The 25,176-nt window shown below is 44.2% G+C and overlaps 1 protein-coding gene across 1 annotated transcript in view; it reads right to left on the reverse strand.

The window, feature by feature from the left end:
* Positions 1–16,858, reverse strand: part of obi1 (ORC ubiquitin ligase 1) — a 38,613-nt gene extending 21,755 nt beyond the window's left edge. The window contains exons 1-3 of the mRNA XM_068034356.1: positions 16,698–16,858; positions 15,166–15,301; positions 8,335–8,426 (exon numbers count right to left, since the gene is read on the reverse strand). Coding sequence (XP_067890457.1) covers positions 8,335–8,426; positions 15,166–15,301; positions 16,698–16,781 — 312 coding nt within the window. The 5' untranslated portion in view covers positions 16,782–16,858. The remainder of the gene's footprint in view (positions 1–8,334; positions 8,427–15,165; positions 15,302–16,697) is intronic.
* Between the last annotated feature and the right edge of the window lie 8,318 nt (positions 16,859–25,176).

The raw sequence follows: 25,176 nt of genomic DNA on the forward strand, positions 1-25,176 counted from the left end.
AATCCTGTTACAATAAGACCAGGAGATCCACATCATGCATGGTTGGCGTGACAAAATTTACAGAGCCTAACCCACAGATGTTTGTGTTCTCTCATGCAGATTGACTTCCACAGGAGGCTCCAGCTGAAGAGGGACCGCCATTAATTTCTGAGGAGGAGGAGCAGTCAGAGGATGCACCATCACATGATTCTCCTGCACCTTCCACCAGAGCACATATTTTCACCTCAGCGGGTTTCCGTTTGGGCTTCGAATCAGAGTCACAAGCTGATGACAGCACTGCACACGCGCCCGAGCAGCTGGCTGAGGCTGAGAGCGCCGAGGCCACTGACAGAGTAGCCACGGAGGACTGTGGGTGGTCAGGCCCATGCTGAGTCCTAGGCTGAAGAAGAGTCACTGGTGCCGACAGCACAGCGCATGCTGGAGTTGCCGAGAGAGGTAAAGGCAACTGGTGGAGCTGCCAGAGGCAAGGTGCGGCCGTGAGTCCATCCATGCCATGACTGCTGGAATGTCTCAGGCATGTGAGCTTCCTCCATCGAAAGATTGGTGACCCGCCTGGAGAGCCAGATCCCACAGACCTGCACACCATTGCCTTGGCCATAAGCTCAATGCAGCAGTGGCATGGTGAGAGAAGGATGAGGCGCTTGGAGTATTACAAAAAACACCCAGACACACTTGGGGATTCACATGTGTTTTCCATTTGCGAATTATATTGTTTTATAACATTTTGTCATCATTACAGTTTACCTTCATTGTTGTAAAACGCTTATTTTTTCATGCCTGAAATGTGAGATGCTACCTTCACCCTTATTTGGCTGTCAGTGTTGGCCACCTTTGGTAAGTGTCTCAGATGTGCCAGAGTGCATGGTTAAGCTGGGTGCTAGGCACGGAATCCAAATAGAAAAGAGGTGACAGACTGAGCCCATAGAGGCGAGTCTTTATTGAGTTCACTTTGAGAGGCCATCATGGTGGGTGGAGGTGGGTCAGTATGAAATTGTCTTTTGCCTCCCTCGCCCATTGCTCAATGTGCCTGTCCTCCAGTGCAAAGGCTTCAAGATCCAGTGTTGCCTGCTCATTAGCCTCCTTCACATCCTCCTCGTCAGTTGAGGACTGGAGATCAATCATGTCCTCTTCATACAAGGCCTCCCCCCTCTGCAGTGCTAGATTGTGCAGAGCACAGCAGACGACCATGATATGCAAGATCCTCGCTGGGGCAAACTGCAGGGCTCCACTAGATCAATCCAAGCATTGGAATCTCATCTTCAGCACCCTAATGGCTTGCTTGATGGTGGCTCTGGTGGAGCCATGGCAGATGTTGTACCTCTCCTCTGCTGCAGTGTAAGAGTTCCTCACAGTTGTCAGTAGCCATGTCTTCAATGGGTAGCCCTTGTCCCCGAGAATCCATCTCATAAGGCAAGCGGATGGCCTGAAAAGCCATGGCATCAGGGACTGTCAAACTATGTAGGCGTCGTGACTGCTTCACAGGTGATGGGCACAGGCCTGCAGGAAATGCTTTTAGTGGTTGCGGACCAGTTGAACATTGATTGAATGGAAACCCTTCCTGCTGATGAAGGTGATTGGCAGCTTCACAGAGCCTTGATGGCCACATGTGTGCAACCTATCATACCTTGCACCAGGGGAAATTCAGTGATGGCCCCGAAGCCGATGGCCCTCTTGCCCTGACTGTCAGGGACGGTCCGGTAGTGCACATAGTCGCTATCCCTCTTGAAAAGGGCATTGGTCACCTCCATGATGCAGCAGTGAGCTGCTGCCTGGGAGACCCCACCCATGTCCCTGATAGATCCCTGGAAAAAGCTGGATGTATAAAAGTCAAGTGCCATGGTGATCTTCAGGGCCACGGACATTGGATGTCCATGGAAGTCCATCGGTTGCACGTCGTCATGCAGCATGCCGCATTAAGTCGGTGAAGGCCTACCTGGAGAACTGTAGTTTTCGCTGACAATGCTGCTCAGACATTTGGAGGTTGGCAAATTGAATCCAGTACACTCTCTGGCACAGGTGGGCCCTTCTTGGCATGGCTGCCTGCTGACGCTCTCCTCTTGGAGCTTCACGGGTAGGCGCAGCTGCCTCCTGGCATTCCCTCTGTCGGAGGTGCTGCATTGCGTCACGGGATCCACAATGATAGGGTATGAGACCCAAGCCAACTGATCAGTAGCCCTCCAGAGCGCTGTACTTGCAAAGACAAACTTGCCTTGGCACCTTTGTTACACCCCTTGGTATACACGCTAATGTGCGCACCCTTGCAGAGAGCCCAGCTCCCAATACTATGGCCACCGGACCGTCACCCAAGATATAGCACACCAGACCCTCTCAACCAATACTATGGCCTCTGCACCCTCTCATCCGAGACCCCAAGCCCGTGCAGCACTGCCACCCAAGACTCAGCCCACCCAGAATTGCCACCCGAGACCAGGCCCACCCATGCAGAGTGTACAGCACTGCAGGCCAACAATGGCCTACGCTCCCCCTGTTCCCCATGGCTGCCCACCCGTGTTGGCCCTTTCAGTGGCCGGGGATCCAAAGGCACGTGAGGCCGCCCCGCCCGCCTTTGAGTTAATTCCAAATCCCCCATTGAATTGCGATCAGTTCCATGCAAATATATTACAACGAGCTGTTCGCCAATTTAAATTGCAGTCCCATCATGTCGGGGTGGCGGGCTGACTAAATCCAGAACAGACATCACATAGTCAGATTTCTGGAAGGGCACGTCCATCCCTATTCTTCGACCCCCACGCCTCCATTCCCACTCCTAATGGCCTCACTAAATTCCACCCTGGGATGCAGTCATGGTCTGACGGGAATCATAGAGTTTTACTCAAATATTTGAACAAAGTACATGTTGTTGAGGGCAGGAAAACAAGGAGTTGATCATGGCACTCATTTGGTACCAGCATCGTAAGAGTAATTCAGTAACGGTGTAACATTTTGCAACAAATTCAGATCTTAACCACCATAATCCCTTATACAATCCTACAGTTGGGAATGGCTTTGATGCTAATTGCAAGAAGTCTCAATAATTTCAAGTATACGTTCAAGTTTGTAAATCTTGATCTATATACCCACCATGGAGTTCACCAAAGTAGCGTTTTGGAGTTCAACAAAGGTAATTATCTATGCATGAGGACAGATTTGGCCCTAGTGGACTGGGCAGGAAGACTAAAAGGTAGGACAGTTGATGAGCAGTGGCAGATGTTTAAGGAGATATTCAATTTATCCCAACTAAAATATATTCCAGAGAGGAAGAAAGATACTAAGAGGGGGGAAAAAAACATCCATGGCTAAGCAAGGAAGTTAAGGAGAACATAAAGACAAAAACTAAGACATACCATATTGCAAAGGCCAATGACAGGCTGGAAGATTGGGAAACTTTTAAAGATCAACAAAGGGTTACTAAAAAAGTCATAAAAAGAGCAAAGGAGGTAAATTATGAAAGAAAACTAGCGCAAAATATAAAAACGGATAGCAAAAGCTTCTATAAGTATATAAAAGGGAAGAGAGTAGCTCAAGTGAATGTTGATCCTTTGGAGGATGAGACAGGGGAGTTAATAGAAGGGAACACAGAAATGGCAGAGACACTAAATCAGTATTTTGCCTCAGTTTTCACGGTGGAGGACACTAGTACCATCCTGATAGTATCAGATAATGCAGAGGTTATAGAAAGGGGAGGAACTTAGAACAATCATCACCACTAGGGAAAAAGTACTTAGCAAACTATTGAGGTTGAAGGCAGACAAGTCCCCGGGGCCTGATGGTCTACATCCTAGGGTCTTAAAGGAAGTGCAGTGGAGATAGTGGATCCATTGGTTATAATATTCCAAAATTCTCTGGATACGGGAAAGGTTTGGATTGGAAAATAGCTAATGTAACGCCGTTATTCAAAAAGTGAGGGAGGCAGAAAGTAGGAAACTATAGACCAGTTAGTTTAACATCAGTCATTGGGAAATTGTTAGAATCCATTATTAAGGAAGTTATAACAGGACATTTAGAAAGCCAAAACACAATCATTCAGAGTCAGCATGGTTTTATGAAGGGTAAATTGTGTTTGACTAATTTGCTAGAGTTCTTTGAAGCTGTAACAAGCAAAGTGGATAATGGGGATCCTGTAGATGTAGTTTATCTGGAGTTCCAGAAGGCATTTGATAAGGTGCCGCACAAAAGGTTAATACACAAGGTAAGTTCAAAAGGGGTTAGGGGCAATTTATTAGCTTGGATAGAGGATTGGCTAACCAACAGAAAACAGAGAGTCGGGATAAATGGGTCTTTTTCTGGTTGGTAAGATGTAACTAGTGGGGTGCCAAAGGGTTCGGTCCTCGGGCCCCAACTATTTACAATCTATATTAATGACTTGGATGCAGGGATAGAAGGTACTATAGCCAAATTTGCAGATGACACTAAAATAGGTGGGACAGTAAATTGCAATAAAGAAATAAGGAATCTACAAATGGATATGGATAGATTAGATAAATGGACCAAAATCTGGCAGATGGATTTTAACATGGATAAGTGTGAGGTTATCCATTTTGGTTGGAAGAATAGAAAGGCAAATTATCTAAATGGAGACAAACTTCAGAGGGCTTCAGTGCAGAGGGATCTGGGTGTCGTCGTGCATGGATTGCAGAAAACCAGTTTACAGGTACAGCAGGTAATAAGGAAGGCAAATGGAATTTTGGCATTTATTGCTAAAGGAATAGAGTCTAAAAGTAGGGAAGTGTTGCTGCAACTGTACAAGGCATTAGTGAGACTGCACTTGGAGTATTGCGTACAGTTTTGGTCCCCTTACTTGAGAAAGGATGTAGTTGCATTGGAGGCAGTTCAGAGGAGGTTCACTAGATTGATTCCAGAGATGGGGGGCTTGCCTTATGGAGAGATTGAGCAGTTTAGGCCTTTACTCTCTAGAGTTTAGAAGAATGAGAGGAGATCTAATTGAGGTATATAAGATGATTAAGGGGATTGACAAAGTAGACATAGAGAGGATGTTTCCTCTTGTGGGTCAATCAAGAACGAGAGGTCATAGTTTTAGGATAGGGGATAGCAGAATTAAAACAGAGATGAGGAGAAATTACTTCTCTCAAAGGGTCGTGAATCTATGGAATTCACTACCCCAGAGTACGGTGGATGCCGGTACACTGGGTAAATTTAAGGAGGAGATAGGCAGATCTTTAATTAGAAATGGGTTGAAGGGTTATAGAGAACAGGCAGGAAAGTGGAGTTGAGGCCGAGATGAGATCAGCCATGATCATATTGAATGGCGGAGCAGGCTCGAGGGGCTGAATTGCCTACTCCTGCTCCCAGTGCTTATGTTCTAACATGCATCAACATAAAAAGAATATTAAACTGCATGACTGATAATGTAGTTAAAAATGTCTCAGGATACTTATTAATTGTTGTTTAGCAAAGCCAAATGAAGTTTTTAATTATAATTTGAACATGTGCAGTTTTTAAAGTGTAGGGAAATTGTTATATGGAAAGTATATCAAAGCATTGGTAAAGTACAGTACAGATTCAGTGAAACGGGAAACAGAATGAGTAATTACAGTAATAGAGATTTGAAAAGTCAGTTGAGAAGTTAAAGGAGCAATCAAAGCCTTCAACAATATAATTTACGGCAGAGAAACAGGCCATTCGGTCCAACTGGTCTATGCCAGTGTTTATGCTCCACACAAGCCTCCTCCCACCCTACTACTTCAATATATCCCTCTACTCCTTTCACCCTCATGTTAGAGTAGGATTTCCATTCCGGAGCTTGGAATTACCACATATCGTTCATGTAAGGTCATTGTTCATATGGAATGAGGGATTGCTAATGGAAGTGGGCAGTTTTAAACAGGTGGGAGGGATACTAAGTAAGAGTAGAGAATGAGGATCAATTGTTGCCACTGATCATAGTCATGCAGTCATTTACGATAAAGATGGGGCCATCCGGCTCATCGAGACAGTAACAATTTTAAGATAATGATTAAAGCTGGGATTAGAAATCATTTCTTTACACAGAGGATGGAGCCGTAACCTGCAGGGCTACGGACCAGATTCGGGAAAGTGGGATTAGGCTGGGTGGCTCGTCTTTCGGCCGGCACAGACACAATGGGCAAGCAGCCTCTTTCTGAGCCAAAAACTTTCTGTGATTTTATAATGTGAAATTCCCTGCCACAAATCATTGATGAAGCAGAGTAGAGTCCATTTTTATTTTATAAAAGGGTAACTAAATAGTTGCTGAAAAAGAGGAATATTACAGGGTATGGAAGCAAGCAGGAGAATGGGACTGAGAAAAACTCGAGGGCAAACTAGGTAGTTTAAATGGCCTGTTCCCAGCCCATTATATTCCATAATTTGGAGATCTGACCTTGTTCCCAATTTCTGTGGCCTTACTGTATCAACTAATGCCAAACACAAGCACTATATGGGACAAAATTAAAATCACATGACAGCTAACAGCATCTTCAATTACAGTTCTGAAAGATTATGTAACACCACAGGGAAGGAAAGTTGAAATGCAAGAGGAGAGAGAGAGAGCGACAGTGTGAGAGCACAGACAGTGAAAATGCGCATCTGACAGCACAGGAGTGAGAACAAGAAAGCACATACAAGAGAAAACATCAATGGAGAGAGAAAAAGGTGGAACTGACAATGACAGGGAAAAACAAAGAGCAATAGAGAGAAACAAACTGAAAGACAAAGAGAGAGCGTGTGCACAGAATGAGAAAAGATAGTGGAACAGAGCAGAAAGAACGAGGAAAAGTTTGAGAGAAGGAGAAGCAGAGATGACGGAGAGGAAGAGGATAAGGACAGTAACAAAGATGAAAAAAACATGGGATCATCATGCTCTAAATATAGAACACAATTTTTGCAAGTGTCACTCGTTTCATCTTGCACTCTCCCCGTCAACCCTTTCACACTTTGTAAAATAAAACTGCTACAAAACAGAACTGCAAAGTAGGGAATGTAGTGAGGAAATCTAGAAACTGCTGAGCAAATAAGATGACAACTAAATCTGAATAACCAGTCGGGCACCCAATGAAAAAAAATATTGTTTGATATTTTATATACTGAAATTTCTAGTGTCTAAAATATGAAATGAAAAAAATTACATATAGTACAACAAAAGTTAATCATCGAATAGTCACCGTGTCCTTTAATACCTTCAGTAAATGTTTTTCTTTCAAGGCCTCAGCTCATCTCAAAATTTGGGCATTGACTGGATATTTGGCCCCCAGTTAATTTGAAGCCCATTAGCACCTACATCATGGATTCGTAGTATGTGCAGGATTCAGAAATTCCAGGCTTCTCGGAGTTAAAAGTAGAAAGGTGTCTTCTTAAACCTGAAGAGCATTTATGAGTTTCTTTGCTTTTTTCTAAGACTTCAAAACAAGTTGGTGACTTAATTCTCAAAGCTTAATTTCAGGCAGGTTTCACATTTAGGAAAGGGACAGGTGCTTTATTTACAACTGCCTTGTTTCTATTAAGCGCTGAATATTTACATCATATAGATCACCTTTAAGTTTTTTTTGATAGTATTTAGAAAGCAAAACAGGGTTTATCGAAAATGGATTTCTTTCTCTCAATGTAAAAATTGAAGCAGCATTTCAATTAGTTTTACAAGGTGATTTCAACCTAGCTAGAGTAATTTGGACTCCTGATTGGCTGTTGTTCCTTTCTTCTTCGTTATGGCTTTCAATTTAGTTCTAACTTTTGGGGATTAGAAGTTTTTTTTTTGAAAAGATATAAAAATTTGGAAACAGTAAAATATGGAATTTTGAGTATGAGTGGTTTTTGCGAATGGAAGTACATGTTTATTAAAAGACTGTGTAAATCAGCAAATACTCTAGGGCTTTAAAGTATGAACAAGCTAAAGACAAGGAATATGTTTAGAGTGGGACATGTTGACGGCGGGGATGGCTGGGGGGAGGTGGTTAAGGATGACAAATTTGAAAATGGCCAGGGAAAGAGGCAAGGCACTTCTCCTGGATCCCTGCAAGGCTGCCGGACATTGCCCCTTCCTCCCTGATAGTAGCACAACTCAGTAACCACTCCTCCCCAATACTGTCAAATCCTGGTCTGACAATCCCCCATCCACAACCCAGTACTATTCCTCTGTGCACCTTCCCCCTCCTCACGGGACATCAAATATATAACACACATGCATGTATAAATCCAAGTAATGGAGAACTCTTGATTGCTTGCAATATTTTTCCAAAAGTTAGATTTTTCAAGGGATACATCATGTTAAGCCATTAAAATCTTTTGTCATTTGCTGCTTTTTGACTCATCTCCTATTCAGGCTAATACTGAAAAATCTTGGTTTAATAGTAAACGTATTACCTCATATTCTTTATGTAACAGTTCCAACCTAGTTTTCCGAAGGTGTCGCTTGACGGATGGACTGTCATAATTTTCCGTACCATCTGTTCCACCTGAATGGAAATTAAATAATTAGTAACAATGTCTTTATAATATTTCAGCATGTGACTTAGAGTTTGTAATATTTCTTTTCCTACATATGCCCAAAGAAAATGAGTAATTCCAAATTCTGTTTTAACAATCTGCCTTTATTAAGTTTGTGTTCAGTGAGATCTGTACCTATTCATTGCTACATTTACCTTACCTGTAACTGTACAAAGTATCAAATCTAATCTCATACCCACCTGAATGAAATCTGGTGGCATTACAACATTTCAGAAATTGGATAGCAGCAGTCAAAATGAATCTTGAATATACTGCATCGCAGACTTGCAGTGGTAATTCACAGAATCACAGAATAATACAGTGCAGAAGAGGCCCTTCGGCCCATCGGGTCTGCACCGATGCATTAAAAACACCTGGCCTGTCTACTTAATCCCATTTGCCAGCACTTGGTCCATAGCCTTGAATGTTATGACGTGCCACGTGCTCATCCAGGTACTTTTTAAAGGATGTGAGGCAACCAGCATCTACCACCCTCCCAGGCAGGGCATTCCAGACCGTCACCACCCTCTGGGTAAAAAGGTTCTTCCTCAAGTCCCCCTTAAACCTCCCGCCCCTCACTTTAAACTTGTGACCCCTTCAACTAAGGGGAACAGCTGCTCCCTATCCACCCTCCTCATAATCTTGTACACCTCGATCAGGTCACCCCTCAGTCATCTCTGCTCCAGTGAAAACAACCCAAGCCTATCCAACCTCTCTTCATAGCGTAAATGTTCCATCCCAGGCAACATCCTGGTGAAACGCCTCTGCACCCCCTCCAATGCAATCACATCCTTCCTATAATGTGGCGACCAGAATTGCACACAGTACTCCAGCCTTACCTAAGTTCTGTACAACTCCAACATGACCTCCCTGCTTTTGTAATCTATGCCTCGATTGATAAAGGCAAGTGTCCCATATGCCTTTTTCACCACCCTATTAACCTGCCCTTCTGCCTTCATAGATCTATGGACAAACACACCAAGGTCCCTTTGTTCCTCTGAACTTCCCAGTGTCAGGCCATTCATTGAATACTTCCGTGTCACATTACTCCTTCCAAAGTGCATCACCTCACACTTTTCAGTGTTAAATTCCATCTGCCACTTTTCTGCCCATTTGACCATCCCGTCTATATCTCCCTGTAATCCTAAGACACTCCACCTCACTGGTAACCACCCGGCCAATCGTTGTGTCATCCGCGAACTTATTGATCCTACCCCCCCATAGTCATCTATGTTGTTTATATAAATGACAAACAACAGGGGACCCAGCACAGATCCCTGTGGTACGCCACTGGACACTGGCTTCCAGTCACTAAAACAGCTGTCTGTCATCACTCTCTGTCTCCTACAGCTAAGCCAATTTTGAATCCACCTTATCAAGTTACCTTGTATCCCACGTGCATTTGCTTTCTTGATAAGTCTCCCATGTGGGACCTTGTCAAAGGCTTTGCTGAAATCCATGTAAACTACATCAACTGCACTACCCTCAGTGACACACCTGGTCACATGCTCAAAAAATTCAATCTAATTTGTTAGGCATGACCTCCCTCTGACAAAGCTATGCTGACTATTCCTAATCAAATTTTGCCTCTCCAAGTGGAGATAGATTCTCTCCTTCAGAATTTTCTCCAATAGTTTCCCTACCACTGATGGGAAACTCACTGGTCTGTAGTTCCCTGGCTTATCTCTACAACCTTTCTTAAATAGTGGGACCACATTAGCTGTTCTCCAGTCCTCTGGCACCTCCCCTGCAGCCAGAGAGGAATTAAAATTCATCTGTGCTGAGGAGGCCAGGGTGCAGCAGGTATGATGAATCCATTATACGAATAGTAAACCAGCCTATATTAAATGTTAGCCGCTCGCTATATCTGGTTAATTGAGAATCTAGACTTGGTTAACTGAACTTTTATGATTAGTAAACAGAAAATGAAAACATGCCATTGTTGGGCAGGTGATCTTAATAGTCATATTTGCACAATGTATGCATATGTATTTTAACCATTTTGTGCGTTTGTTGGCAAGATGTAAAGTCGAGTGTCCAAATGATTTTTGATCGTTGTGCATGCTTTCCTTCCTTGGTTAGTGCTGATCTAAAAAGGTATGTATCACGGGTAAAAACACCAGATTTCAGCAGCCTGGAAAAACCAGCAACATTGTGTGGAGATGGAATGGTCATCATGGTGAGTCTGACCAATCAGAAAAACTGCACCAGGCCAGCAGAAGAAAGTCCAACTAATAATGAGCAGCTACAGCAGGATAGGTCATGGAAAAGGGCAGTTTCCCGTGACGTTCTGGATGGAGAACGAGGGCAGGTCTGGTGCATTTCACTTTGATGAGGTCAGAGTACCACTCGCAATTGCTGGATGAAAACCTAGAAGCTGCACTATGAAATGCTGTGTCTGATAAATCCATGCCAAGATTTGAAGCCTTTGGCAAAAGAGAAAGATTGTAAACGTTTTTGCACAAAATGGTAGATGTTTGTCAAGTGAATACACTTGTAAAGTACATTTACCTTTACTGTGTGTAAGGCATTTTCTACTAAAATTCATGCATGTGGTTAAAATGCTACACATGTAGCTAGTCAGTGATTTCTACTGCACAACACTGGTTTATACAAATGTAGGATTCAGATTTAAGTTAGCCCTGGCCTTTTTATTTTCTTCCTGTTATAAAATGACAGGCTTCAGAATTCAAGGACAATTGAAGAAAGTTGCGCTCTGTGGTGGGTGAACAGGGGAACTAAATTCAGTTCCATACAAGTAAAGAATACACAAACCAAAACCTCTTTCCCTCTTTTACAGAATCATCAAATCACCTTGGCTTGCGCCGCAAATCACAAAATAGTTATCCCACCAACAATGTTCAACAGTCCTGACTGGAATTGTCATACATGTCAAGTGTATGCAGCAACCTCAACCTTTCTGAGAAAGTTCACCAGTTGAGTCACTTATTATAGTGATCTCTTGGCCTGCACTGAATCCAGAGAGCTTATCTTAATCTGAAATATATCCTAAAAATAGGAAGGAGGTAATGTTTAATATAACTGCATACCTTTTGTTATATAAGGGCAGTACTGTTGATATCTATATAGAGTATTCACTATCCTAGGTAATTTGTTCATTTAAAGGAATAATACTCTTGGTAAACCCATAAATAAGTCAGCAAATAATTCTGTAGAATACCATTCCATGTTACTCTCTAGGCAACTAGATGCCACCAGGTAAAATCAGAACCTACTCTATCAATTCTAGGGCAACACGATGCAGGGTTATCACCAGGATTTCAAACTCTACACCTTGCAGCTACATATTCCGTGTGAAAATGAAAGATGACATCTGTTTACTTTGTGTTTGTGTTGGCTTAAAAAACCCAACCATTTTCAAATATACACCCTTAACAAGATTACTTATTCCTTTAAAAATGCATGAGAAAGGTATTACTTGGCAAACACTCTGGTAGTTTTTCGATCAATCTTTTGCTACTTATTGTATGCATGATAATTGCCAAGCCAAGCCCCTCCAGTTTATCTTTCAATGCTGTGTTTCCCTCTTGGATTAAGACCAGAAAGGCTTGTAAACTCGGAGCTGTTTAGCACAGCTGCGAGTTCGCAGATACTAGTATGCAGGACGTCCTTTTAGACTGCTCTGTCTGAAATCTGTAGAATTCTTTGTCTCAATAAAATGCATGAATACAAGTCTGGACAGCAAGTCACACAAAACATAGCTGTGCAAAAGAAAGCAGCTCATTTAAACATATCGGCCATTTCGCTTGTTCGCTTTACATCAGCCTCAATGTGCTTTAAATGCCTGATGCCAAAACTATCAGTCAATTTGTAAGGGAAGCAACTTAAGTGTATTAGTGTATTGATCTGGCATGTCACAATAAGTAATTCAGTGCTTTAATGGTGAAACTGGTCTACATGCTGCGGTCCCCAAAGTTTCATCTCTGCAGTATGTGCTACCTTGATACATTTCTATATACATCCAAAGTTAAACGAGGAAGTATGTTAAGACAGTTCAGCACTGAACTATCAGTTTCTATCTTGATAAAGCAATAGTGGGTGGAATTTCTGCCCCCCCCCCCCCCACCAGCGAATTCAGGAACAGAGTCTGAGGGGGCCTGAAAATATAAGTGCCAGGCTGCGTGTCAATTTCAAGCCGTCAATCCTAGTGCCAGCAATAATCACCAGGGCGGGGGAGGGTAGTACAGGAATCTTGCTCTCCTCCCAACTGTGGAGAATTAAACCAGTTAAAAAGCTTGTTAAGTCACTCGACTGATACCTGGGATTGGGGGGGAGGTGGTAGGGGGGTTATCTTAAGAAAGGTTGGGTCTGTGTCTATGGAGTTTAAAAGAATGAGAGGTTATCATATTGTAACATATAAGATCCTCAGGGGACCTGAAAGGGTGGATGCTGAAAGGATGTTTTCCCTTGTGGGAGAGACTAGAACTGGGGGACACAGTTTACAAATAAGGGATCACCCATTTAAGACAGAGATGAGGAGAATTTCTTTCTCTCAGAGAGTTGCAAGTCTTTGGAACTCTCTTCCCCAGAGAGTGGTGAAGGGAGGGTCACCGAATATTTTTAAGACAGAGGTCGATAAATTCTTGACTAACAAGAGTATCGGGGGTCAAAATTCGATCAGCCATGATCTTATTAAATGGCGGAGCAAGCTCGAAGGGACCGAATGGCCTACTCCTGCTCCTAATTCAGATGTTTGTGCGCAAGAGCTTGTTGAAGGGGGAGGGTGCAATATTTAAAGCAGCGCATGGGTTTTAGGTGTTGAGAGTTTCTGAACAGCTGAGGGGAGGCGGGTACACAATGGGGAGCCAGTAAAAGCTCCCCCAGGGCATCACTCCAGCCCCATACGAGGGGCAAAAGGGGATTTGGCACTTGGTAAGTAGGTGCCCTTGGCACTGTGGAGGTGACAGGGAGTGGGTTCTCAGTACTCAGGCATCAAACAGGATCGTCACTCCACCAACCACCCACCACCCCCGACATTGTGGGGGTAGAAGAGCAGGAGGCAAGGCTGCTATTCACAATAGGATGGCCACCTGTCCAAAAGGAAGGCTGCAGCTGGCATTGGGGGCACAAATATCAGACTCTGGGCCCAGTGGTGATGAGGGTCAACACCCTCAACAGGAAGGGTGGAACCCCAGGTATCAGGAGGGTGCGCGAGAGGAAAAAAGGGCAGGAAGGCAACAGAAGCCACACCCTCAACAGCTGACCTACCTACCCCCAAAGATGGAGCTACCTGGAGATGACCGAGACCCAGTGCACAGGAGACTGTGACTTTAAAAGGCACAGGTTTCTGATATCTGTACCCTCATCATCGAAGATCTCATACCTCCCAGCAATGGTCACCATGCCCTGCCAGTAGCCATCAAATCACTGTGGCCTTGAATTTCTTTACTTCTGGCTCTTTCCAAGCATCAGCTGCAGACTTTGGTGGCATCTTGCAAACGGCTGCACAACACTGCAACTTTCTAGTCAATAATGCCCTCTGTGTCAGAGTGGGCAGCACATTCGTTTGACAATGGACAGGGCCCTGCAGGGATAGAAGGCACTGGGTTTCGCCCACACAGCTGGATTCCCCCAGGCATAGGGCATCATTGATTGCAATTATGTGGCCATCATGGCACCCAGTGACCGGCCAGTAAGATTCATCATCAGGAAGGGCTTGCATTCCCTCAATGTCCAACTGGTCTGTGGCCACAAGAAGAGCTGCTTCCACGTGTGCGCTTGCTTTCCTGGCAGCTGCCGTGACTCCTTCATCTTTCGCCAGTCCAGGTTCCTCAGGTCTTCACACCAACCTCCAAAAGGAAGTGGATGGATCCTAGAGGACAAGGGAAACCCCTGTTGAGATGGCTACTGACCACTTTGAGGGAACCCCAGACAGAGGTACAGAGGCAATGTCACCAGCTCAGCAGGCCATCCTTTCAGCAGGCCATTGAGCTACTCAAGATGCGCTTCCAGTGCTTGTATTGGTCAGACGGTGCCCTCCAATATCCTCCTGCAAGGGTCTTGATCATTATGGTGGTCTGCTGCACTCTCCATTACGTGGCCCTCCAGAGAGGTGTGGACCGTGAGGGTGGTGAGGCCCTGGAAGGATAGCTCATCAGGGGAGGAGCAGGAGGTAAGAGAGGAGGAAGAGGAGATGGAATGAGATGACACTGAAAAGGGAGGTGTCCCTGCTGCATCAAGAGGTGGCATCCTCCTGCTACCCTCTGGAAAGATGACCACTCTCCTCTCCCTCACGGCCTCCAGAATTAGATCCAGGTTGGCATCGATGAAGCGAGGGGCTGCCCTGCCAGGTGCCAGGCCTCCGACTCCCCTGTAACATCTTGCTTCCCTCTGGTATAGTGGACGGCTTTGCCACAAACCACAAATCTCTCCCTCCGGACAACCAGCAGCCTCAGCGATAGCTGCTGTGGGAGTCTAAATGAGTCTCAAACTTCATCAAGCCCTCCCCACAGGCTCTAATTGGACAGGGAACCTATGTCCATATCAATTAAGGGCTCACCCCCATGAAAATCTGAACTTCAATCAGTTTCCCACCACAGGCAAGTTTCTGACCCGAACACAGACCCAGCTCCCGTTTCCCACCGCCATAGCAAAAATTCATCCGAGCATTGCTACTCTTTTAAAACATAAACTGAATTAAGCCTTTTATAGCTGAACTGAGAAAAAGCCATCCTAAAGAAGCCTTACCCAGTACTTCCTTGAAAGGATTTTCAGATGTGATTGGAACTCTACAGGTTGGGCACTGGGTGCTGTTTTTCAGCCAAGACTGCATGCACATGAAGCAGAAGACATGGTTGTTTGAACAGATAACTGGTTGACGTACCTAAAACATTTGCAAAATTGGTATTAATTGAGGTTAACGCATCCACACAACTGGCTTTTAAATGAGCCTGATCACATATTATTGTCAATCACTTAGTTTCATTGAATTCCCCTCTTCTGACCAGTCATCTCTGTGTCTAAGCTCGCACAGGTGTACTTATTTACATTTGTACAGACACAATTATAGCACTTAAAGTCCATTTCATCAAATAAAAATATTTGAGTTTGTCTCTTGCCAGAGTCAGAAGGTGGTGGTTTCAAGTCCAGACACTTGAGCCCATAAATCTAGGCTGGCACTTCAGTGCAGGACAGAGGCAGTTCTGCACTGTTGCAAGTGTCGTCCTTCGAATGAGATGTTAAGCCGAGGCCCCACTAGCCTCAAGTGAACACAGACATATTCAAAGAGAAGGTGCATTCTGTTGGTCCTGGCCAATATTCATCCTTCAACCAATACCTGAATCAGACTATCTTATTTATTTCATTGCTGTATGTACTTTGTACAAACTGATTGCTGCACTTCCTACATGACAACAATGATTACACTTCAAAAATACAGCATTAGCTGCAAAAACACTTTGGGATGTCATGACGTTGTGAAAGGTACTATATAAATAAAAGTCTTCATTTACATATTCGAATTCACGTAAATTTGTATAAGCAAAAATAATCATAAAACGCAATCTTTTGCAATACTCAATGTCCTTTTTGATGTCACGTGCCATGATCAGCGTTTACAATAATTACAAACAGTATGACATGAATAACATAAGGCTACTTTTCCTAATTCAAAAATGTTTGAAAGCGAATCCAGGCAATTTAGGTTAAGTGTTAAGTTTAATGAAAAAAAGATGCAAAACACACAAAGAAAAGCACTCTGGAAACATGTAAAAAGTAAAACTTTATGAAAGTGTTCGCTGCTCTGAACAGACTGACAATTGTCAGGCGTTTCAGCTGCCATTAAACAACACTTTCCTTTGACGGTTCAACAAAAATGATGCGGAAGTGAGAGTCTAACCCACAGAGAGAGAGAGAGAGAGCGAGTTCACAAGTTCCCTTCCTTTCTAAACTTCAACTGACACATAACGTCTGCAATGCCAAGTTTGTTTTGAGTTAAAGAAACGAACAGACTCTTTAAAAAAAAATGGGTCTGTGTCCCCAAAATTCACGATTACTTCCCGGCGTAGCAGTCGAAATTGCATTTAACCAGAGGAGAAATCTTTTTTTAAATCCGCCTTAGAAAGAAAGACTGCAGTGGAAAGAGAAGTTTGGAAGGAGAAAAAAATGCATCTTGTCGAGTGGTTTGGTCGCAGTGCTGCAAAGATTGACCCCCCCCCCGGTCCTCAATGCTCTGCAATGACCGTACCTCCCCGCTCTCTCTCTCTGCGCGAACACAGTACCTTCCCCAGGCAGATCTGGCACGAGATGGGCAGGGTGAGGCTCAGTGTAACATTCTGAACGTTCTGTAGCGCCGGCTTCTGCATTGTTGCTGGAATTCCAGCCCGGAGCACGCGGCCTGGACACAGAGAAACCCCTGGGGCGCGCAACGATCCTGGCTCCGCCTCCCTCCGCGCGCCTCAAAGCCAGTTGCTACAGTCGCAGTAGCAGCAGTAATGCAAAGGAATTAATGCTCTCTCTTCCAACCCAAGCGCTTTCCTTTGTTGATATTGTATCACAAATTCACAATGGTGTTGTTTCAAACAATAAACTCTGCGGCTGATCTCTGCTGTACAAATCACCCACTTCCCACTGAGAATTAAAACAAATGCTGCAAACGCTCAGTTAATGGTTCAGGTCAAAGACCTTTCATCAGAAGTGGAAAATCATCTTTTTTTAAAAAAGGCGACTGCAATGTTGGCCTTTATCTCAAGAGGGCTGGAATACAAAGTGGAGGAAGTTAAAGCTGTACAGACCTCTGCTGTGATTCAGTGTGGAGCACTGCATTCAGTTCTGGGCACCACACCTCAGGAAGGATATATTGGCCTACAGGCTGCAGAGCAAATGCACCAGAATGATACCGGGGCTCGACGGTTTAAACTAGGAGGACAGATCGCATAGACTAGGCTTGTCTTCCCTTGAATATAACAACAATTTATATTTATACAGCGCCTTAAACGTAACAAAACATCCCAAGATGTTTCACAGGAGCATTATAAAACAAAGTATGACACTGAGCCACATAAAGAGATATTAGGTCAGATGACCAAAAGCTTGGTCAAAGACATAGGTTTTAAGGAGTATCTTATAGGAGGAAAGTGAGGCAGAGAGGTGTAGGGAGCATATTCCAGAGCTTGGACCCCAGGCAACTGAAGGTGTATCCACCAATGGTGGAGTGATTAAAATCAGGAATGCACAAGAGGCCAGGATTAGAGAAGCGCAGATATCTTGGAGGGTTGTGGGGCTGAAGGACGTTACAGAGATAGGGAGGGGCAAGGCCAAAGAGTGATTTGAAAACAAGGATGAGAGTTTTAAAATCAAGACATTGCTTGACTGAGAGCCAGCACAGGAGTGATAAGGGTATGGGTCTTGGTCCGAGTTAAGACATGGGCAGCAGAGCTTTGGATGACCTCAAGTTTACAGAGAGTAGAATTTGGACCAGCCAAGAATCCATTGGAATAGGCAAGTCTAGAGGTATCAAAGGCATGAATGAGGGTTTCAGCAGCAGATAAGCTGAGACAGGGGCGAAGTCGGGCAATGTTATGGAGATGGAAATAGGTGGTCTTAGTGAAAGCGCAAATATGAGGTCGGAAGCTTATCTCGGGGTCAAATGTGACACCGAGGTTGCAAACAGACTGGCTTAATCTCAGACTGGTGTCAGGGAGAAGAATGGAGTTGGTAGCTAGGGTTTGGAGTTTGGAGTAGGGACCGAAAACAATGGCTTCAGTCTTCCCAATATTTAATTGGAGGAAATTTTTGCTCATCCAATACTGGATAACGGATAAGCAATCCGATAATTTAGCAACAGTGGAGGAGTCGAGAGAAGTGGTAGTGAGGTGGAGCTGAGTGTCATCATTGTACATGTAAAAAGTAATACCATGCTTTTGCATGATATTGCTGAGGGGCAGCATGGAGATGAGAAATAGGAGATTAAGGAATGAACTAACTGAGATGTTTAAGATGATTAAAGGTGTTGGTAGGTGTTGATAGAGAGAATCTATTTCCTCTCGTGGGGGAGTCCAGAACATGGGGGCATCACCTTAAAGTTAGAGCTAGGCCATTCAACCATGATGTAACTGAATGGCTGAAGAATGGCCTGCCCATGTTACTATCTTAATATGAGATGAACAGCTTTTAAACAAGGGCAGAGCTAGGGAAAGGTGTCAGGTAAAGATATGGGTGGATGACAGGAGTGATTAAATGACAAAAGTAAAGATGGTGTAAGGCAAAAGAAGGTGATAATGAATCAGCACCATACAGCAAAGAAGGAGGCCATTTGGTCCATTTTGGCTGTGCTGGCTGTTTGAAAGTTCTATCCAAATAGTTCTACTCCCCTGCTCTTTTCCCATAGCCCTGCATTTTATTTCCTTTTCAGGTATATACCCAATTCCCTTTCAAAAGTCACTATTGAATCTCCTCCCATGACCTTTTCAGGAAGTGCATTTCAGATCATAACAACTCACTGCGTGAAAAGTATAGAAACAAAGTGCTGGATTTTACGTCGGGCAGACGGGAACTGGCCACCAACGTAAAAGTCGGTGGCGAACCTGCTTTCACCAAGCCCGGGGATCCATCCCACATTTTACAGGTCCCCGGGCTTTAATTGTTCCGAGGCGGGACTTCCATCAGCTTGAGGGAGAAAGTCCTGCCTCACTGAGCTGCCGGCCAATGATTGGGTGGGCAGCTCTTAGTCCTAGTGCCGCCACTGGGAGCGGTGGCCACTGCTGGGACTGCAGCCCAGCCGAGGACATGGAGCAGGTAAGTTTGGGTTGCCTCGCCGGGGTTATTGGCTGGGCCCCGGCAAGGAAAGGATGGTCGTTTGGGCGAATGGTGGGGGGGGGGGGGGGGGCGTCATGGGTCCTGGGGATGGTTAGGGAAGCAGAAATGGCCCTCAATTGGGCACCCTCCCGGAGTCTCCCGCTCAATTTTACGCCACCACCCCACCACCAGATGTATCTCGGAGTTCGTGGCTGAAGACATTTTATTAAACAGGACTAGGGTTGTGCGGAAGAAGCTGCAGTGAGACAAGAGTCATGCTGGGAGGGGGTTGGGACCATGCAGGGAAAGAAAATGTCTAAAGAGTTGGAGATTGGGAGTCTGCAAGTGGCACATTTTTAATTGGGACCGGGAACCTGCAGGGTGGGGAAATCTCACAAGGCGGGCAGCAGTTCTGAAGAAGGGGCAAAGACAAAGAAGCATATGCATGATGGAACGAATGGCCTCCTTCTGTGCTGTATCAGTCTATGATCCCAGGAGTTTAAGTTTAAAACTCCAAATTTGCAGATGACACAAAACTGGGTGGGAGGGTGAGTTGTGAGGAGGATGCAGAGAGGCTTCAGGGTGATTTAGACAAGTTGAGTGAGTAGGCTAATGCATGACAGATGCAGTATAATGTGGATAAATGTGAGGTTATCCACTTTGGTAGCAAAAACAGGAAGGCAGATTATTATCTGAATGGCTATAAACTGAGAGAGGGGAATACGCAGCGAGGCCTGGGCGTTCTCGTACACCAGTTGCTGAAGGTAAGCATGCAGGTGCAACAGGCAGTAAAAAAGACAAATGGTATGTTGGCCCTCATAGCGAGAGGATTTGAGTATATGAGCAGGGCCTTGGTGAGGCCACACCTGGAATATGCAGGGCAGGGAGGAAGAAATCTTTTAAAGAATTACAGCCAAGAAGCTGCAGGGTGACAAAACAGAGAATATACAAGGAGAAATGTGAAATCCAGTAAAGTCAACGCTTGGCGTGCAAAGGCAAAGAAGTTGGAGCTGTTGTGGAGTTGCGTTTTGTGGTTGTAGGCGTCCAAATATTTTTTAAAAACAAACATTACGGGCCAAGAGAATAAGAAAGGAGATAAAACTCGTAAGTTTAGTCATGGGATTGAGAAGATGTACAATGCCACCAGTGGTTGGAGGCATGGAATTTCACAGGAACATGAAAGTGTTTATGTAAGGCAATGCCATTATAAATGATTAAATAAACAGTTTCCATTGTAAATGTTAATATAAAAAGCATTTCTCAATATGAGAACAGGAAATATGTCCATACATAAGACTTTTAATAATGAATTTTAATATATCGCTGGCAATAAGAATTAATTAATTTCAACAAAAGCTTTTTTGTCAACTGGAAGCAAAAGATGTATTGGAGAAAGAGGATTTTTTCAATGGTCTAGCATCACTTTATTCACAAACAGGCAAGCAGCAGGATGGTAATTCTTAATGTATCTATATTGTTTAACTGTGGAATAAAATGAGTTTAAGTTTCGAGGTATCACAATTATAATTTTAAAATCCCTCTGAAAAGCCTATCTGAGGTGACAACACTACAAATTGAAAAATTCCATTAAACAAACCACAGATTAAATTTATTTATAATGAAGAAATACCATTATTGGCATATCCTTAGCAGTTGAATGGCACAACAGCATTTTCAGGCTTCCAAATTGGGGTGGGAGGCATTTTTGACAGTCTTTCACCTCTGAATTAATGCCCTCCAGCATGTAATGGTTGTTAGGCCCTACCCACAATCTGCCAACTATAGCTTTACTATAGAGATTATTATTTTTCTTCATGCTTATCTTTTGGCTTTTCACCTGGACAGGACTTGCCCCTGACAACCCCGAGGGTTGTGAGACCACCAAAATATTTTTGACTCCACCCACAGTGGGAGATTATAAGGACCAGATCAATGGATATTCTTCTGTTTACTATTATAATAGGTGAGAAGGAGAGGAGGAAGGAAAGTAGAGTGAGGAGACATTGCCCGACAGAGTTCCTATCTCATAGACTAAGTGCGCGGGGGGGGGGAGGGGGGGGTGGACAGTTCAAATTAGGGCAGTCTCTATTTTTCACTCACAGAGTATCTGATGTTGGTACCCAGCAGAGAAAGACTATGTATTTCAAGTCTGAACCATCTTGACTTCTAAACGTTAAACTAGAGAAGATAATCTTCTGCCTTTGAGCCAGTTACAACATGACATTGGAAGACATCCTACAATAATTCCATATAATAAGAAGTTGTAACTTTATATATGGGAGAGGGAAATTCATTTGTTCTCACTTTGAAAACTATAAGCTGTTCATTTACAAGCAAAGTATTGTGGACACTGGAAATCTGAGATGAAAATAAAGATGCTGGAAATACTCAGCAGGTCTGGCAGCATCTGTGGAGATAGAAACAGAGTTACCGTTTCAGGCCGATGACTTTTCATCAGAACTGGAAAATGTTAGAGAAGTAGTAGGTTTTAAGCAACTTCAGAGGCAAGAAAAGTGGGGAGGGGGCAAAGAACAAAAGGAAAGGCCTGTGATAGGGTCAAAGGCAAGAGAGATTAAATGATAAAAGGGATGAGGTTCATGGCAAAAGGAGATGATAAAGGGACATATAAAGAAACAAAAGATGGGTCAAGAGGAGGTGTAAGCAGGAAAAGCAGAATCATCACCAACTGCTGCCATCTGAAAAATTGGGGCAGAGGTTATGATCTGGAAATGTTGAACTCAATGTTGAGTCTGGAAGGCTGTAAAGTGTCTCATCAAAAGATGAGGTGCCATTTCTTGAGCTTAAGTTGAGCTTCATTGGAACAAAGTCGGAGGCCGAGGTCAGATAGGCCAGGTCTCCTAGATCTCCTATACCATATATAAAGTTACAACCTATTATCTGGAATTACTGTGGGATTTCTTCCAATGTCATGCTGTAGCTTCAGTGGCAGAAAAATGGCTCTAAGGCAGAAGATCATCTGCTCTGGCTTAATGTTTGCTCCTTTACTTATCTCATGACCATCTCCTTTTATCTTGTGCCATTTAATCTCTCCCGCCTTCCACCCTATCACAGACATTCCCTTTTGTTCTTTCCCCACTTCCCTGCACAATGTCCCACTCACTCATATCCCATTCTTGCTGAATTACATTGAATCCTGATCCTCCGACATCTCCTATTTAAAATTTTCATTCTCATGCCCAAATCTATTCTGGTGCAGCCTCTCCCTATCTCTGTAATTTATTTGATCCCAACCATCCCTCCATAACTGTCTGTTCCTCTGACTCTGACTTGTGTGCCCCTTCTCCTGTCACTCCACCATTGGAAGCAAGGGCATCAGCCACATATTCTGGAATTCCCTCCCCGAGCACCTTCATTGCTTCAACTCCCTTTCCTGCTTTATAACCTTCCTTTTTGAAGAAGTCTTTTCTCACCCCTTCTGTTACCTCCTTCTTTGGCTCAGCACCTATGTTTTTTTATGCACTCATGTGAACCACTTTGGTGTGTTTTCTACTTTAGAAATGCTGTATAAATACAAGCTGTTGTTACTATTGTGGTCCTCCTACATTGAGAGTGTGCACAGCAGGAGCAGAGATTTCATGGAAAAATTGCTTTCCCACAGACAAGCTGCCCACAGGATTGTTTTTCCAGGCCAGGAAGCAGATATCTATCCCTAACAGAGAAAGCAGTGCATGCAAAGCATCAGGCTATCCAAGGAGATAGTTTATGGTCCAAACACCTCCAGAATATGAGCTGCAGAAACAGTGAGTGCTGCTCTCCCGGTCAAGCTCTATGTCACTTTATTGGTCATCACAGGGTTGAAGAGCTATTTGTCCCACAGAACCATTAAAAAGGTGACCATTGCAGTATTTGGCCATGCCCACCAGTACTTTAACCTTGGACAGAGGAGCACCTGCAATCCCAAAGAATCAGTATTTCTACAGCTGGTGTTGTACTCTTAAGGTTCAGAGAATAATCCGTTGTGCATGCACTGCTGTTCAAGTAGCAATGGCACTTTCACTCTCTTACCAGGAAGTAGGAACATCATTCCTGAATAAGGATCATGGATGTTAGTGCCCTTCCTGTACCAATCTGAGTTCTCAAGCGCTTGCAAAGAAGCAGAGGCTAGTTGTTGGAAAATATGAAATACCTGTTATAAGCATGGCTCATGGTGTCTCTGGACAGCTCATGCTCCTGCCCATGTCAGGGTGCTGATTGAATTGATCTTTTATATGTCCAAGTGTTTTAAGTACCTGGATTACTCTGGCTGCTGCCATATATATATCCCTGAATGTTAGCCAAAATATTGTCCGTCCAATACTGCCATTGATAGATGCATCAGCATAAGGTTAACCAATTATGAAGACCATGGTTTTTAGAGAAAATTGGTACAATCACATATGCAATTCTTGAATCCCGTGTAATGAAATAGAATTTTATTAATAGAAATGGAATTTGATTTATTCTTTCACTGTAAATCAGTTGCCATGCCAGTGATCGGCAGGCACTCGGGAATGAGGATAGCAATAACATCTGCCCTGAGGAAGATGAACCACAGCCAGCACAAGAGCAGTAACAGCTGATTGATGGCTTCCTCACCTGAGTTGCTGTATTGAAACAATTGTCTTGTATTGGCTGCAATGATGTCTGTCTTTTGTGGTCGGTTACTTTTGTGCTACAACGTACCAGTAATTCAGAATATGCTCTGATATTCCTTTATGATCATAGAGTAGGTAAAGGTATCATATTATAATTAGCGGCATATTTATTTAACTGCAGCATACATTACTGTCCATTATATATATATTCTTCTTTTGGGCCTCCTTATCTCGAGAGACAATGGATACGCGCCTGGAGGTGGTCAGTGGTTTGTGAAGCAGCGCCTGGAGTGGCTATAAAGGCCAATTCTGGAGTGACAGGCTCTTCCACAGGTGCTGCAGAGAAATTTGTTTGTTGGGGCTGTTGCACAGTTGGCTCTCCCCTTGCGCCTCTGTCTTTTTTCCTGCCAACTACTAAGTCTCTTCGACTCGCCACAATTTAGCCCTGTCTTTATGGCTGCCCGCCAGCTCTGGCGAATGCTGGCAACTGACTCCCACGACTTGTGATCAATGTCACACGATTTCATGTCGCGTTTGCAGACGTCTTTATAACGGAGACATGGACGGCCGGTGGGTCTGATACCAGTGGCGAGCTCGCTGTACAATGTGTCTTTGGGGATCCTGCCATCTTCCATGCGGCTCACATGGCCAAGCCATCTCAAGCGCCGCTGACTCAGTAGTGTGTATAAGCTGGGGATGTTGGCCGCTTCAAGGACTTCTGTGTTGGAGATATAGTCCTGCCACCTGATGCCAAGTATTCTCCGAAGGCAGCGAAGATGGAATGAATTGAGACGTCGCTCTTGGCTGGCATACGTTGTCCAGGCCTCGCTGCCGTAGAGCAAGGTACTGAGGACACAGGCCTGATACACTCGGACTTTTGTGTTCCGTGTCAGTGCGCCATTTTCCCACACTCTCTTGGCCAGTCTGAACATAGCAGTGGAAGCCTTACCCATGCGCTTGTTGATTTCTGCATCTAGAGACAGGTTACTGGTGATAGTTGAGCCTAGGTAGGTGAACTCTTGAACCACTTCCAGAGCGTGGTCGCCAATATTGATGGATGGAGCATTTCTGACATCCTGCCCCATGATGTTCGTTTTCTTGAGGCTGATGGTTAGGCCAAATTCATTGCAGGCAGACGCAAACCTGTCGATGAGACTCTGCAGGCATTCTTCAGTGTGAGATGTTAAAGCAGCATCGTCAGCAAAGAGGAGTTCTCTGATGAGGACTTTCCGTACTTTGGACTTCGCTCTTAGACGGGCAAGGTTGAACAACCTGCCCCCTGATCTTGTGTGGAGGAAAATTCCTTCTTCAGAGGATTTGAACGCATGTGAAAGCAGCAGGGAGAAGAAAATCCCAAAAAGTGTGGGTG

The sequence above is a fragment of the Heterodontus francisci genome, chromosome 6 (assembly GCF_036365525.1).
Source record: "Heterodontus francisci isolate sHetFra1 chromosome 6, sHetFra1.hap1, whole genome shotgun sequence".
NCBI classification, from domain to species: domain Eukaryota; kingdom Metazoa; phylum Chordata; class Chondrichthyes; order Heterodontiformes; family Heterodontidae; genus Heterodontus; species Heterodontus francisci.